The sequence below is a fragment of the Siphateles boraxobius genome, unplaced genomic scaffold (assembly GCF_051911475.1).
Source record: "Siphateles boraxobius isolate OS27281-9 unplaced genomic scaffold, OSU_SipBor_1 54, whole genome shotgun sequence".
Lineage (NCBI taxonomy): Eukaryota > Metazoa > Chordata > Actinopteri > Cypriniformes > Leuciscidae > Siphateles > Siphateles boraxobius.
The window spans coordinates 3,082,501-3,098,701 of NW_027509180.1; the positions used below are offsets into that span (position 1 = coordinate 3,082,501).

The following is a 16,201-nucleotide window of genomic DNA, read 5'->3' on the forward strand; positions in this document are numbered from 1 at the left end:
TCTGTGGATTGACTGTTTTGAAACTTATACATAGCTGCCAACTCTCACGCATTGGGCGTGAGACACCCGCATTTGATTGGTTTCACACGCTCACACGCCACACCCCTGATTTCTCACGCTGAAGTGTCAACCCGGTCGGTCAAATGCCTGAAAGATGAGTTTATCTATTGATCTACCTGTTGAGCCACTCGTGATCCACTAGTTATACCGCAAATTAGTTAAAAATCTCCCGTAATCTATAGCGAGCGTGCTTGTGAGACAGAGATCGTACTCCAAGAGACCTTGCGTGAGCTGAGCGAAGCAGAGCACCCCCCCCCCTCCCCCCCGTCAACAAATCTCAATCGTATAACCCCCGTCAAAAATCTCACTCCAAGCAAAACTCAAAAGTTGGCAGGTATGCTTATATGGTAGTTTCATAGCCACTAGACCTCTGCTATCATGAAAAAAGCCAGGAAATTTCAGTTATGACAATATGAGATGTTTAAGAGCAGTGAGTGATTTTGTTCTTTGATTTACTTCAGGTAGTCTAGGGTTCGGTACTTTGGTGCACACCGGGGTCGGCAAGACAGCTTCCACATTAACGGTTTTTCATGTGAGCCGTGCCCCGTTCCGAACTAAACTGCTAGTGCAAAAATGCTCTAAGAATAATTTGTTCCTGTTGTTTTTCTCTTGTGTGTTTGTAGCAGATGCAAATGTGGATAATAGAACATATTATAAATATTTTTGTCTCTTTCAGAGATGCCGGAGATTAGCTCCAGTCCAGATGATCCAGTGATCCGGGTTCTTCTGATTGGCAGGAAGGGTTCTGGGAAAAGCTCTTCTGGAAACACTATACTGGGAGCAAGAAAGTTTAAAGTTAAAAAGAAACATGAAGCTGAAGTGTGTTATGAAGTAACACAGATCAGAGAGAAGCAGGTGTGTGTGATTGATTGTCCAGATCTACTGGATCCAGATCTGAATAAAGAGAAGCTGGAGAAGATGAAGGATCAGCTGATCTCTGGATGTTCATCAGGTCTCAGTGCAGTTCTGCTCACCGTTCCTCTAGAGGAACCTGTGGGAAACGAGGAGCAGATCCTGGATTATATCAAGCGTTTATTAGATCCTGAAGTTCAGAACTACATCATGATTCTGTTCACACGTGGAGATGTTCTGGATGAACCACAGACCATTGATGAACATCTACAAGATCATGAGGATCTCCAGCGACTGGTGACTGAATGTGGAGGAAAGTTTCACTGTTTCAATAACAGGAGTAAATCAAACATCAAAGAAAGTCAGAAACGAGAACTACTGCAGAAGATCGAAGGAATGACGGAGGGCAATAGGGGGGAATTTGTCATGGCAAAAATGAAGAGGAGTCACAGCAAAGACTTTCCTAGGGTCAACTGTAAGATGATGATCATTATTATTATAATTTCTAATTACAAATTTCCTTGAATGTAGAATGCAGATCTTTCTACAGATCTTGAATGCAGATCTTTAAGGTTTATTGAGAATATTGAGATTTTATTCAACAACACATTGATGTGGTTTGATGTTTCTGTTGTAGTTTCATCAAAAGATCCAGATGAGATTGATGTGATCCCTGAAAGGAAAGACCAGATCAGACTGGTTCTGCAGGGAAAAACTGGATCTGGGAAAAGTGGCACTGGAAACACCATAATCGGCAGAAACCTGTTTAAATCTACAGCCGGTTCAAAATCTGTGACGAAACAGTGTCAGGCAGAAACTACAGTGAGGTTTGGTAAAGAGATCTCAGTGATCGACACTCCTGGACTTTATGATACTGAACTCAGTCAAGATGAAGAGGTTAAAACTGAAATAGGGAACTGCATAACATACGCTTCTTATATTTCTACAAATGTAAAGATACAGAGGCCACAAACTCGTTTATTAAAGCAGCCTGCAGAGAAAGAGAAGCCGACTGAGGATAAAGAAACCGGTTGTGTAATTCAGTGATTCAGAATTGACAAGCTCCTTCAACTAATCATAATAACAAGACTTTGATTCTCTGCTACCATTGCATTTCCTCTGTTTGGTGCAAGTGTTCAATTGTGCGTAAAAAAGACTGCAAGTGTGTGTAGAACTTTTAATTACTCGATGGGACACACTTATAGTCCTATTTATTAAATTTTCAATACTTTGCATTTTAAAATAAAATTCTACTTGTCTGTTCAGAAGTCGCTATGTATTTAAAGTTATCTTACGAGAGGTTCTCTCGTATTGCGTAAGCTAGCTTACACTATAGGTAAAGTCATCTTTGCTCGAGATATTGAAGCCAAAAATTATCCTTAATTTTGTATTTATTGTCAATGCTGTGCAGCAGCCAGCAGACCTAAAGCAGGTAATCTTGCGTGCTCATTGGCTGCTCTGCGGCAACTGCTGCAGCCTACCACTGAGCGTCGCGCGTGATGTCACGTCAAACGTGTGACTTACGCGTCATAGCCCGCCAGAATGGAGCGTATAAAAGCCAGGCTCGTAGGGTGCATCACTGATTTCATCATCTTCAGCGAAGCTCTCCGCATCGCTGGACTCTGAGAGAAGCCTTCCGCCGTTGAATCCAGCGACTAGCAAGCAGAGGAAAGTGCCTGAAGAAGCCGGCCGTCTTCGCCACCTTCAGCCATCCGTGCCTGCTACGCCATCCGGCGTGTATCCTTTTACATACTGCTACTGTGTGTATTCGCTGCTGCGACACTTACCCCCTCTCACTAAAAGAGCGTGAGCGTTTGTTACAAAATGCCTCGCCTTTCTTGCGGCTCGTGTAGAGCCCTGCTCAGCGCAGGAGACCGCCATGTGATTTGCGCTCTCTGCCTGGGACCGGACCATGCAGCCCTCGCCCTGGATACGGACGGCTGCGAGCATTGTGAAGCGCTTCCGCTGTCAACCCTGCGGGCTCAACTCGAAGCCTTCACACAGAACGCTGTCACTCCACCCTCTGGACTGCGCAGGAAGAAGCGCCGTGCTCAGAGGATGTCGGCGCCTGCGGCCGCAGTGAAGTGCTCGCCAGACTGTGTCCCGCCGGCCTCACTCTCTCCTTCTCCGCCCCTCCCGGACGCGCAGCCGCCGGCTCCCGCCCGCGCTGCCGCCGCCTCAGGGGACGAAGCTGAAGGGGGCCACTCACTGGACAGCTGCTCCATCCTGGACAGCGAGGATTGGTCGAGTTCACATCACCAATTCCGTCCAGGAATCCAGCAGGACTCGGGCAGGTGTGGACGCCGAGTTAATGCGCCTCCTCTCTAAGGCCGTCGACCAACTCGGCCTTGATTGGTCACCGCCGAAGGAGCCCGCACCCAACAGGCTTGACGGCTGTTTCCTGCACAGCCGCCGCCCACAGCCCGTTTCCAGATCTGCACCTTTTCTGCCGGAGCTGCATGCTGAGCTGTCAAAATCGTGGAACGCACCATTCTCCGCGAGGCTCCACTCTCATGTCTCCTCGCCGCTCTCCCGAGTGGACGGCGCCGCCGAGAAGGGATATACCTCTATCCCCACAGTGGAAGCGGCGGTCGCAGCGCACCTTTGCCCGCCCTCCGCGAGATGGCGCTCAAAGTCTGCCCTCCCGTCTAAAGCCTGCAGAACCACCTCAACCCTTGTTGGCCACGCCTTCGCCGCCGCCGGACAAGCTGCTTTCGCCCTGCATTCAATGGCCTGGCTGCCAATCCTTCAGGTTGATCTCCTCCGTGAGTGGGACGAGAAAAGCAAGGACCCGGCCGCCATTACGGATTTGAGAAGCGCGACGGATCTCTCCCTTTGCGCTACGAAATCTGCAGCACAGGCGATGGGCAGATGCATGGCCTCGCTCACCGTCACATAGAGGCATCTCTGGCTGACGCTCGCGGACATGGGGAGGCTGAGTGGTCCGTGTTCCTCGACGCGCTGCTCTCCCCTTCCGGTCTCTTCGGCCCAGTGGTAAACGGGATCGTTGACCGTTTCTCCAAAGTGCAGAAGACCACACAGGCCATGAACCTTTTCCTGCCGCGACGCGCTAGCTCTTCTGCAAGCCTCCCACGTGAGCCGCTTGTACGACACGCTAGCCAGCGCCCAGCCCCAGCCTCCGCAGTGTCGACAGGGCGGCCGCCCTAGATCGCGCTCCTCCAGTCGCAGGCCGCCTCCCCCCCGGGGACCACGGCCCAGGGTTGTGCTGAAGCCCGAGCAGGGAAAGTCCTCCTAGCAACACCAGTGAGGAAAAGACGCGCTGGTCTCGCTGCGGCCGGACCACCGTCAATGCATCTCGTTCTGTCGGTCCCCTCAGTGAAGGCTACTGCAGACATACATATAGCAGTCAACGAGTCGGTAACACTGCCCGCTCGCCTGCACACAAACGCCTTTCTAACGGCGACCCAGAGAAATCTCAGAAAGAGTATAAATTCTGGTTATCCGGCTCACGCCGAGTGTATTTTATGTGTAGAAAACATGCCCACAAGTCAGTGCTCACCTCTACATGTAAACACTATGCCCCATGTATCTCACATGCTCACAGAGCCCAATCTCATAAAGCTGGCAAACGCCGCTCGACTGCTAGATGTAGACAATGTGCCCACAAATCTGTGCTCACACCTACTCGCTGCTCGCTCTGTTACACGGCAACAGCCTCACAGCGGCCACAGCATACGCATCATGCACCAATAGCATGTGCAACACTTTATGTTTTTACTACCAAATGATGTATGTAATGAATGTGAATGCCAGTGTGATGTTGTGTTGTGTGTAACACCGCTAAGGCAGAGTTTAAAGGGGAAATCACAGTATGAATGATTAAAACATTATGGGGAAGGAAAGAAAGGGAAAATATTGAGCACTATATATAGGTCATAAAATAACACATTAATAACTCCTCTCAGAATAACATACAGGTTTAAATGATTATTAACATGTGCTTCTGTATCGCATATGGAAGGACATTGATTAAAAAATATAACTAATTAATCACACTTTTTTTCTGTAATTAATCGCAATTAATCACACCTAACATGGTCATTTTATGGGTTATTTTTTTATATTTTATAGGTAAATGTGACATTTATTGTAAGGATTTATGTGAGGATTGTTGTCACATAAATGTCTTCAATCAGCTTTTGGGTTAGCATTTCCAAAAAATAGATTTGAAAACTACATGTAAAATAAGGCATAATGCAGTAAAGTTTAAGAGAAGAATGAAAAGTTTCTCTAAATGAACTGAAATGTCTTCAGTAAAAATATCATTGATGGTTTTGGCAGCTCATGAATCCGAGGATCAGTTTATGTATCTGAGGATGTGTGTGTGCACGCGAACATCTGATCATGAACTCGGCCTTCCTCAGAGAGAGTGTCAACAGGTCGGGGTGGGCTCTCAGTGACCGGCCGTCACCCCTGGCCTGCACGCCACCGTGAGCAGCTAAACCGCAGGACACAACAGGCAGGACGACCAATGATAAGTATAAAAATATCTTTATTTACTGTAAAACATATCTTTAAATCGTTTACTGAAGTCACTTTAGGATTCCCTTGAACAGGATTCGAATGGAGGAAGGAGAGGGTGTTCCACCACTTTAACAGGCTTTCTACTGGACGCAGGCAGAGGGTAGAGAGGCGAATACACTTCGCGGCTTTAGCCGGCTCTTCACAGCTTTAGCAGGCCCTTCATTCACAGAAATGACGAGAGGGTGAGCGTTCTTTTGATATAAGAGATTTGATTGATTAAAAAGCCTAGCCAAAGAGGCAGCTTACGACAGGGTTATTGTTGTATAGCGAACACGGTTGAAGAGTACCTAAAAAGGTACACTTTACTACGAAGGGGGAATCTATTATATTTATAATTTATTATCTTTAAAAATAGAATACGAATTTGTCGAGACTGATCGCCTAACTCTTAAAAGCACGACTAAAGGATAGACTCTTTAGTTACCGCGGGATTATCCATATAATAATAATGGATCATTTGGAACGGTATTAATCGTGACAACCTTTACAATGTTGATTGACATAACGGTTAAATTTTTCTATATATAATTTTCAAAAAAGTGATATTTTTCCATTAAGTCCATTTTCCATAAACCTGGTTAAACCCCTTTAAAGAAATCCAAAAGTTTACTGCAGTAATAAGTGACGCGAGCTGCTCGAGGTGTGTGTGTGTGTTTTGCAGTGGAATATTTTAATACGGAATTAAATGTGCCTCCAGATACACTCAGATATACGCACACACACACATAAGCCCTCCTGCACAGACGGACACACAGAAGCACAAGGGAAGGAAACACCATAAAAATGCCAGAAGGACAAAATACCTTTGTGGCGAACAGGACGGCCGAGGGACGTGAGAGAACGGCTCGAGGCCGGTGGTGCGATTGCTAATGAGCAGCACCTGTGAAGCACACCGGTCTCGCATCTCTCACGGAGGAGCCGAAGCATAAAGGAGGAGCGACGACGTTGATGATCGAGAGAGGAACAGGCCTGTATTTTAGTTGTGTTTTGTTTTTGTATTTGTATTTTATTTTAGCCAGCAGTCGCCCGCGAGGGGCTGCTGGCAGTTCTATTTATTTTCGGTAGCCAGCAGTCGTCCGCGGGGGGCTGCTGGCGGTATTTTGTTTTATTTTAAATAAAGTATGTTTGATTGTTCGCCGGTTCCCGCCTCCTTCTTCCCTGAACATTGCTACACTGGTGCCGAAACCCGGGAAGAGGGAGGAACGCGCTGTCAGAGAGTCCTCGCCGCTGTGGGGAATCCGCGGTGCCATCGAGCGGGTGCGCGAGTAGGGAGCGGGGGACTCGCGGCCATGGACGCTCGAGGCGGTGCACTGGAGTGAGTTGCCGGTGGGACGGTCGAGCTCGCTGCCGGCCGCCTGGGAGTTGGAGGGGCGGCTGCCATCCGGGAGGGAGAGGAGGAGTCGTCGCCGCTCACCGTGGGCCGGAGTCTGCTGCCGTCCACCAAAGATGGGGAGGAGCAGGGAGCGGGGGACTCCTGCCGTCTGCCCAAGGTACCCAAGGAGCCGTCGCCGTCCACCGGGCGGCGGAGGAGCGTCGAGCCGTCCACCGAGGGCTACCCAGTGTCACCGCCAGGCGCCGCGGAGGAGATCGCCCAGCTGGTGGGGGACCAGATGGCAGCGCGTTGTGGGAGCCGGACCAATTTTTTTTTTCGTCCTCTCTCCCCTCTCTAGATCTGTCGCTCCTCATGCTTCCGTCTCCGTTTCCCTCGGCTCGTCAGTCCATACCCTCCAGGGATCGCCGCCGCCGGGGGGGGGGGGGGGAGTAGGCACAGGCTCGTGGGTGCCCCCCGGCCTGTGAGGGGCGATGGGGGTATGTGGCGAACAGTTGCCGAGGGACGTGAGAGAACGGCGCGAGGCCGGTGGTGCGATTGCTAATGAGCAGCACCTGTGAAGCACACCGGTCTCGCATCTCTCACGGAGGAGCGGAAGCATAAAGGAGGAGCGACGACGTTGATGATCGAGAGAGGAACAGGCCTGTGTTTTAGTTGTGTTTTGTTTTTGTATTTTACTTTAGCCAGCAGTCGTCCGCGAGGGGCTGCTGGCAGTTATGTTTATTTTTGGTAGCCGGCAGTCGTCCGCGAGGGGCTGCTGGCGGTACTTTGGTTTGTTTATTTTATTTTAAATAAAGTATATTTGGATTGTTCGCCGGTTCCCGCCTCCTTCTTCCCTGAACATTGCTACAACCTTCTTATCTGCATCTATGCCGGACTGCAAGTTGCAAGATAAGCGTTAATGTCTGTGACTGTGTCTTCTGCACTTCCTCTGGAAAAAACCCCAATGCAGCCGAAACAGGAAGGATGTCTGTGGTTTCAGGTATATCTCAGCAAAAGCATGCTCAGATGTGCTCATTTTTTGGTTTGCATCGCTAGAGCGAGTTCTCTCTAGATCTTTCTTTGTTTGCTCAAAACTGCCTTCTGTTATTTTATAACCTGATGATCTCAAGTTATGTTTAACAGACTGCTTAGTCGAACTGCTTAGAAGTAAGTTACTCTTTGTACATCCGTTCTCCAGGACCGCCCAGGGAAGGGATTCGCTGAACAATCATAATCTGTAGCCTTTTGATATTTTGCTAAAAGTATATTTCTTTTATTTTATAAAGAGAAGTATTTTTCCCGTCTTACTTCAGCTGTACAAAGAACGTTCAATAGCAATTAGATTTGTACATCTTCACTGACCGGGACAAAAGGGATCCAGGAAGCTTTCAGCGGAGGGTAAGCATTAAAGTCAATGATTGTTAATGTTGTATACGGTGTTAAGGGACATCCTTTAGATTTAACTTTTATAACAAACTAGTGTAGTTTAGTGTAGTAAACCTGACCTGACAGCAAAAGGGGTTATTCAGGCAATGAGGTAAATACCAGATCTCATCCAGGATTATAATTAATTTAATCATTATTATTATTAATTTAATAAGTGGAATCTTATTAAACAATAACTATCTGACCAAAAAACCATTTGAACGCTCTAAACACTGTCTCCAAATTGCAAGGAGGAAGTTGCTAGGGGTGGTTACTTCCGTATTTACCATAAAACCATCTGTTATATTTTATATTTTACTATTGTAATAGGAACAGATACAGTCATAGATAAATTAACCAACAGCACTCTACTCCCACAAGGTCAACTAAATAGACGACAAAACGAAGCAGGGAGAGAAAGAATTCATAATGGTTGATCGTACTATGTATAAATCCAACTCGTATGGACTAGGACCTCTGGTCAGGGAAGTTGCCCGAGAGGCTGATATAGTGGTGACTAAAAAAGGTATTCCAGACCCGGACGCTCTGGTCACGTCGTTATCACCCACACCTTCAGATCGGACTGGTCGGGGAGCGACAGGGCGAGACTGTGGTGATAGGGTTAGAAGTCAGGCCAATGAACGTCGAGGCAGCTCGCATAAAAGGGAAAATAACACCCTGGGAGGTAAACCATTTCTACCCTACCCTGGTCATGTGTTTGCGCCGCTGAATGCAGAACGAGCAGCACGAGGGGTGACAGGGCAGAAGATACTGCAGCTCGCGTGTGGGCCCACGGCTGCCGGGAAACAGAAGATACCATTAGCGTGTTGGCAGAACAGCTAGAACATATGCAAAACGCCCTGTGCTATATGTTATTAGATGACAATAAAAAAGATGAGGATGAACCAACGAGGACGGTAGTATGGAAACTACGGGAGGCCACTCATAGAAAGGCCCCCCACCCTAAGGGTAAAGCTCCCAGAAAACAGCAGAAAACTGCTCCACCTAAAATAAAAAAGCAAGCATCGGCTTTCTCTTTTAGTGAGGAAGACCTAGCCAGGGAAAATGGAGGAGAACCTTTTGATTCTCCCTCCAGCTCAGAAAGATCAGACTGTGACAGGGAGGAGGTGAGGAGGCGCACTAAAAAGCTCGTGTCAGTTAAACCACAAATAGATTTTTCACTCGTAGCGGCTGTGTCCAGTCCGGGTATGAGAAGGACGCTATCAGGGTCTGACTCAGAAGTTACAGTCTCTAAACCCAAGCGAGGTTCAGCTAGACGGGCTGAAAGAGACAGTTTCACTGCCGTATATCTCCTACAGAATATGAGATTCCCAGGGGCAAAAGATAACACTATGCTTAAGGCAAAAATGGTAGCCGATTTGGGGGAAACCCTTGGGGCATCAACTAGCCTGGTAGAGCTAATGATAAAATATCATGCAGGAATATCCATAAGACTTGAAATCCTTAATGCATACCACTCTCACGTGATAGGTGTAGATCAGGAAGCAGAGTTCAGTAAGGAGATTGAACTGGTAAAAACCATAGGCCTTTGGCCATACCTTGCAGAGAAAGCCACCCGAGGGGGGACAAATGTAAAAATGATAGCCAAACTAAAAAAGCTAGCCAGAGAACTACCTGGATGTCGTGAGATAGCCTATTGGGGAGCAGAAACAGACTGGTCAGAAATCTCTACATTCGCAGTCCGATATGACAGGGAAACTGTGAGAATAAATAGGACCAGAAATGAGGGTGGGTCAGCTAGGAGTGAAGCTCCTGAAACTTTACATCAAAAGTTCATATCCCAGGCCAGGCCAGCTAATACGACTGAACGGGGAACTGCATATATAGAGCCTGAAGAATGGGCAAAACTGACTAAAGAGCAGAAACAAGCACACGTGGACAAACGTAAACAAAATCGCTAGAGAAAACGAGAAATAGTGAAGTGTAACCCCAGGAAAAGCGACTATTGCATCTGACATAGTACAGGAAGATGAAGAGCAAGATTTAAATGTTCAATATAAGGGAATAAAATGTATGTTAGACACCGACGCATAGGTAACTAGTGTAACCTATACTATAAAGAGCTATAAAGCTGGAAGGCAAATATCGTGTTTATGATTTCAGTAATGAAATGAAACGGTGACCAGAGTTGTATATATCTGGCAAGGAATACATTGCATAATAGATAGCTTCAATTTTGTGTTTTTTTAAAAGATGCAACATTCGTTAGAGAAATGGCAAAATAAAATCCTAATAATAAAATCAGAAGAAAACAGTCGACCTGGAGGAACAGATTGATAGAAAAGTCAAAGATAGATTAAAAAAAAAAAAATATATATATATATATACACAAACTATATATCATTTGAAAGCAATCTCTAGTTTCCATATTTGAGTTTCAATTGCCATAATTTATCAATTTGGAACAAGAATATTTTCAGAACTTTATTTTGAAATAGCGATGAACTTGAAAAATCATGAAAGAAGGATAGAAACCTCAGTTTTAATTCATGCCAAGAGTTCAAAAGATAGCATTCATTCAATTATTTAAAAAAAAAAGGTCTGAAAATGTTTTAATATAAAGAAACAAATGATAGATTCACCATTTGTGAGGTGACAGCGAGCTATAACGCACATGCGTGTTCTTTTTATGTGATTATTAGAGGTTGAATTCATATCAAAATCTGCCAAACTTCTCATATTACTTCTGAATAGGATGTCTACTATATAAATTGTATGATAATTGTGGAAATAATGGTTCCTATCACTCAAAACACATATGGAAATGGAGTCGCCTTATATGAGCAGTAATGGAGTCTGGATGTCATCTAGTGAAAAAGTTTGGTACTGCGCCCAAACAAAATCTTACTGAAAGCTATTTTTTTTTAAATATCAACCTAAAATTTTAAACACAACTTGATCAGATTTTTAGCTTTGATTTTTTTTTTTGTGCAGTTTTAGAGTCGCCTAGGATTTGAAAATATATATTTTATATAAAATATGAATATTATTTTTTTTTTTTAAAAACTCAAACTTCTACAACTTTTTTTCTGTTTCACTTTCTTAATTTATTTCACTTCTACAAAAATCTGCCAAGTGTCTATTTAAAACAAGACCAATCTTACGTCTATATTCCAAAGCATTTTTGAATTACAACCATTTAAGTTTGGAAAGTGCATTTTCATGTCTATTCCAAAAAGGTCTATTTAAACACTTAAGAAAAAGCTAGAATTGGGAAGAGAAAGGGTGCATTTTCTAGGATTTGAAGTCTCAGATAGAGGCATAGCCAAATCAACACTAGATAAACTACTCGGGTTAAAAGAAAAAACAATTGGGAGCTAAAAACAGTTGCAAAGCTTATTAGAAAAGCTTATTATTTCCAATTGAATGACAGACTTGAGCGAACTAAATGTGAAAAAATTGATAAGGCATTAGGATCAGGAAGAATCGTCTGCAGAGATCCTGAAAGGAACCTAATAGTCAAAATAGATAACACCGCAGAGGAAAGATATTCTATATAATGAGGGGAATTCAAAATGTTCATTCATTTCTCACGAAAAGCCAGCTAACCAAAGAAAACATGTCACCCATGGACATCTTAGCTAGAAATGTATTAGCTATTAAATCATTAGCAGCAGCAGCATAATGATAGTATTCTGATTATGGATAGTAATCTGGGTAACGTGTGCCAAAATGACTATGCCAATTGCATTATGTGAAAATTCAAGCCATTGCCCATTTTTGAATAAAAACTAATTTTTAGGAAAAAACCCTAACAACCCAATGTGGTACGATATCACTAAACATTGAGACGCTGAATATGAGCAAACCACCGCTTGGGTGTGTTACCTTGCTAGCAGCACAACGTGGGAAAGAAACACACTTTCAAAAGCATGGCAATAAAGTATTGAATTATGGCACAAATGGATGGTAAGACAAGACAAAGGCAATGAAATGAAATGGTCAAACGAGAGAAAGAAAGATCTACATGGTCCATTAACGCCACCTTGTGGACAAACAGGGTCAGGGGAAATAGACTTCATCATTTGACTTTAAGATATGCACCGCAGCCGGGTATCACCTTAGACTTGGCTAATGTCTCTGGGATCCTGGAGTATGTGCTAAAAAATGTCTCTGATTAACTATATCGATCAGCGATAGTTTTATATACTATGGTCTGGAGTCCCGTGACTCGTATAATAAACACAAACTAGGGAATCTGGAACAACCACACAGATGGGTGCGATAAAAATAACCTCAGGTGGATAGGACTTTCTAATTCCCTGTGTAGAGAACAGATGTGTTTTACTGTTGATTCTGTGTTATCACATTAGGTCCCAGAAACGAGGAAGCTGCCACGTGACTGTGAAGTTCGCAAATTCTGCAAATCATGTTTTAAATATAAACGTTATCCTGTAAGGATTAAGGGTTTTCATAGATATGACAACTTTTGCTCAGACTGTATTATTGAGAAAAGCTAAAATATAACTTACTGTAAAGACGGGCCAATTGGCTAGACCCAAGCAATAGTCATTATATGACCTGTGAGGGTCTCAAGTTCATTGAAGAGAAGAAGTGGTGGATAATTGAGTTGCAAGAAGCGACGGCACTATTAATAGGCCACAGAGAGACTGTGACCAAGACCACTTGTTGTGTGGACATTCAAAGGAGGAACATAATTGTGCCGGGCTTCTGTAGGCTAGACGAGCCAGGATGATGTTATTATTATCGCTCCTGTAGATCTGTCTGAGAGGATTTCACCGGCCCAGTGGGAGCCACGGGTGTTGTCTCTAGAGCACTTGGCCAGTGGGATCGGGTCGCTCTAATATTACCAGAATCTGTAGAGGTTGGACCGGGCTCCGCGGAGGCGGGGCTTATTCCACCGGCAACCGGTCGACAGGAAGTGGTACAATGAGTTATCTGTCGTCCCACCGTGGAGCTTTTGCACAATTGGGTTCTTCCTTAAGGAATCACCTGTACAGGTTCTATGAATGTTGCTTGGATCTAGTCGTTGTTCCCGTATATGTTTATAATATTAAACTTGATGAATTGTGATGAAATTGTGCTGATGGGAAACCGTGTATTTAGACGTCCAAGAGGGGGTGTCTAGTGGAATATTTTAATACGGAATTAAATGTACCTCCAGATACACTCAGACATACGCACACACACACATAAGCCCTCCTGCACAGACGGACACAAAGAAGCACAAGTGAAGGAAACACCATATCAATGCCAGAGGGACACAAGAACTTCTTATCTGCATCTATTATCTTCCAGCTGTTAGTTTATAACCTGATGATCTCAAGACGAGAACAAGTTGTGTTTAACAGATTGCTTGCTTGAACTGCTTGGAAGTAAGTTAGTCTTTGTCCATCCGTTCTCCAGGACCGTCCTGGGAAGGGATTAGCTGAACAATCATAATCTGTAACCTTTTGTTATTTTGCTAAAAGTTTTTTTGATTATGGTGTAACCAAGTATATTTCTCTTTTTTTTTTAAATAAACTTTTATTTTACAAAGACAAGTGTTTTTCCGTCTTACTTCAGCGGTACAAAGAAAGTTCAATAGCAATAAGATAGGCATTTGTACATCTTCACTGACCAGGACAAAAGGGATCCAGGAAGAAAAAAACGCTTACGACTCATGGCGTTTCGTGACGCTCCCATTGAGAAAAAACGCTTTGGTGGACAAAAATATGTCTATGCCATATTGAGCGTATTTTTCAAGCTGAAGCGCTGAGTGCCCGCCGTTTTTACTGGTCGCCAAGAGTTGAAGAATGTTCAACTTTGGGTAAAACCAAAGCCCGTCTACGGAGAGCCTGGCCACTCCCTATTAAGTCCTATTGTACCGAATTTTGGTTGTAGTTCCACCAGAGTTCCACTGGGGGGCGATCGTCCGAGGGCAGAATGAATGGGAGTCTATGGGGCTAGACGGCTAAATTTGTCTCTTTCACCCGATTGCCGTTGAGAAATCTCAGATTTTATTGTAGGTTTTGCAAGTTCAACATGGTTTATAGGTCGAAAGTTGAATGAACGAGTACTAATGTCCTTTCCATTTCTTACAGGTTGAGTTGTTGTTGCCCATAACACGCTAGCATTCTGCTAATAATACGATGTGTATGACATCATTGACCTTTTTAAAGACTTTTTAAAGCAAATAAGTGACTCTAGAAAATCTAACACCCAGCAGTGTGTAATTTCTTTGCATCTATTTTCGATTCTAATATTCAAATTACTAGACAAAAAATTATATCCCGAGAAAAGTGGATTTCTGGGGGTGAAACCCCATAGACTCCCATTCATTCTGCACTCGACTGCGAGCGCCCCCGCATGGACAGAGACGTGTTACTGCAGCCAGTCCAGAAACCGGAAGTAACCAGACAGTGCCAGTTCTCCCCTTATTCAGTAAAGCAGTGTTTCCCAACACTGTTCCTGGAGGCACACCGACACTACACATTTTCCAACTCTTCCTAATCGATCACACCTGAATCAACTCATCAGCTCGTTAGTAGAGACTCCAAGACCAGAAATATATGGGTCAGAAAAGGGAGACACCCAAAATGTGCACTGTTGGTGTGCCTCAAGGATGCTTTCTCTCTATTCAGGTTTGACTGTAGTAATAATAATGCAGAAACGTGTACACTTCAAATCAATTATTCATGTATATATATATAAATAAAAAAATATTATTTGAGAATTAAAACAAAAAACAAAAAAACATTCAAATCCACAGCTTAAAAGTAAGTAATTTTGTCCAAAAACTACTAGAGAATTCACAAGCCTCTCCAGAGAGCTATTATACAGGCATCTAGTGGTAACACCATGAAATTACATGTTTTATTTTATTTTCTCTCAACAGATTGCGCTTATCTGATTTAAAAAATTGGATTTAAAAGGCCTAGTCTCTATATTAATCTGTAATACTGCATTAAGTGTGTGTATTACACCTAACCCTAACCCAAAATTAGAAATCAATTTATTTGTATTATTTTTAATGTAATATTTTAAACTACAGCAATTAAAAAAAAAAAAATTGGCTGCCAAAAATATCAATATTAGGAGTAGTCATTACAGGTATGGTTTAAAGACACTTCAAGAAAATATGTATTTATTAGTTTGTTCAATATTAAAATAGTTCAACATAAACCTACACTGTAAAAAAAATCCTAATTTTACAGAAAATAACTGATGTTTTTCGATCGACGATAATTTTTGACGATCATTGACGATTTTTGACGATCATTTTCTTTAATTTTAAATTATACTCAAAACACTGTAAAATTACAAATAATATCTGTAAAATAAAAATTCAGATGTTATTTTAGGTATTGTGACATTAATGACAAATTACAGTAATTCACATTTTCTATAGAGAAAATTTATTGTATTTTTCATACAGTATTTTTTCTGTTTTCTTAAATTACATAAAAATTTATGTAAAATTACAAATATAATCTGTAATTTAACAGAAACAAAACAGTTAAATGATAAAATGGTCAAATGACTGTCAGCTCCCCAAAAAACTGCAAAACATCCTAAATTAAATAAACTGAAAAACACTGTTATTTTACAGGTATTTCCTGAATAATCACGATCAAATGCCTTCATTGTAAAAAAATTGTAAAAAAAGGGTCAAATGACTGGCAGCTACGGCTGCCAAACAAAAACCATAAAATTAAAGTAAAATACGCTAATTTAAATAAACCGAAAAAAGACTGTTATTTTACAGGTATTTCCTGCATTATTATGATCAAATACATTCATTGTAAAAAAGTCGTAAAAAAGGGTCAAATGACTGGCAGCTGCGGCTGCCAAACAAAAAACATTAAATTAAAGTAAAATATGCTAATTTAAATAAAGTGTAAAAAACTTTAAAATAAATTTGATGTCACCATGATTGGGATCAGTGTCTGCTTTAGTTGGGCTCATGACCCTTAAGTTCTTAACTATTGTTTTTCTCTGGCTGCTTTGACTGTGTATTTAATACACATTTGTCATAACAATAAA

At 43.0% G+C, this 16,201-nt stretch overlaps 3 protein-coding genes across 3 annotated transcripts in view; all 3 read left to right on the top strand.

The window, feature by feature from the left end:
- The window catches only part of LOC143714461 (uncharacterized), a 7,628-nt gene extending 5,448 nt beyond the window's left edge, over positions 1–2,180 (top strand). Inside the window, exons 2-3 of the mRNA XM_077205680.1 lie at positions 737–1,387; positions 1,550–2,180. Coding sequence (XP_077061795.1) covers positions 739–1,387; positions 1,550–1,959 — 1,059 coding nt within the window. The 5' untranslated portion in view covers positions 737–738 and the 3' untranslated portion in view covers positions 1,960–2,180. The remainder of the gene's footprint in view (positions 1–736; positions 1,388–1,549) is intronic.
- The window catches only part of LOC143714367 (uncharacterized), a 288,790-nt gene that overhangs the window by 150,847 nt on the left and 121,742 nt on the right, over positions 1–16,201 (top strand). The gene's annotated exons all lie outside the window — the stretch shown is intronic.
- Positions 7,788–10,401, top strand: LOC143714459 (uncharacterized). Its single transcript, XM_077205678.1, has 2 exons — positions 7,788–7,936; positions 8,083–10,401. Exon 2 carries the CDS (start codon positions 9,043–9,045, stop codon positions 10,114–10,116), a length of 1,074 nt encoding a protein of 357 aa, XP_077061793.1. The 5' UTR covers positions 7,788–7,936; positions 8,083–9,042; the 3' UTR covers positions 10,117–10,401.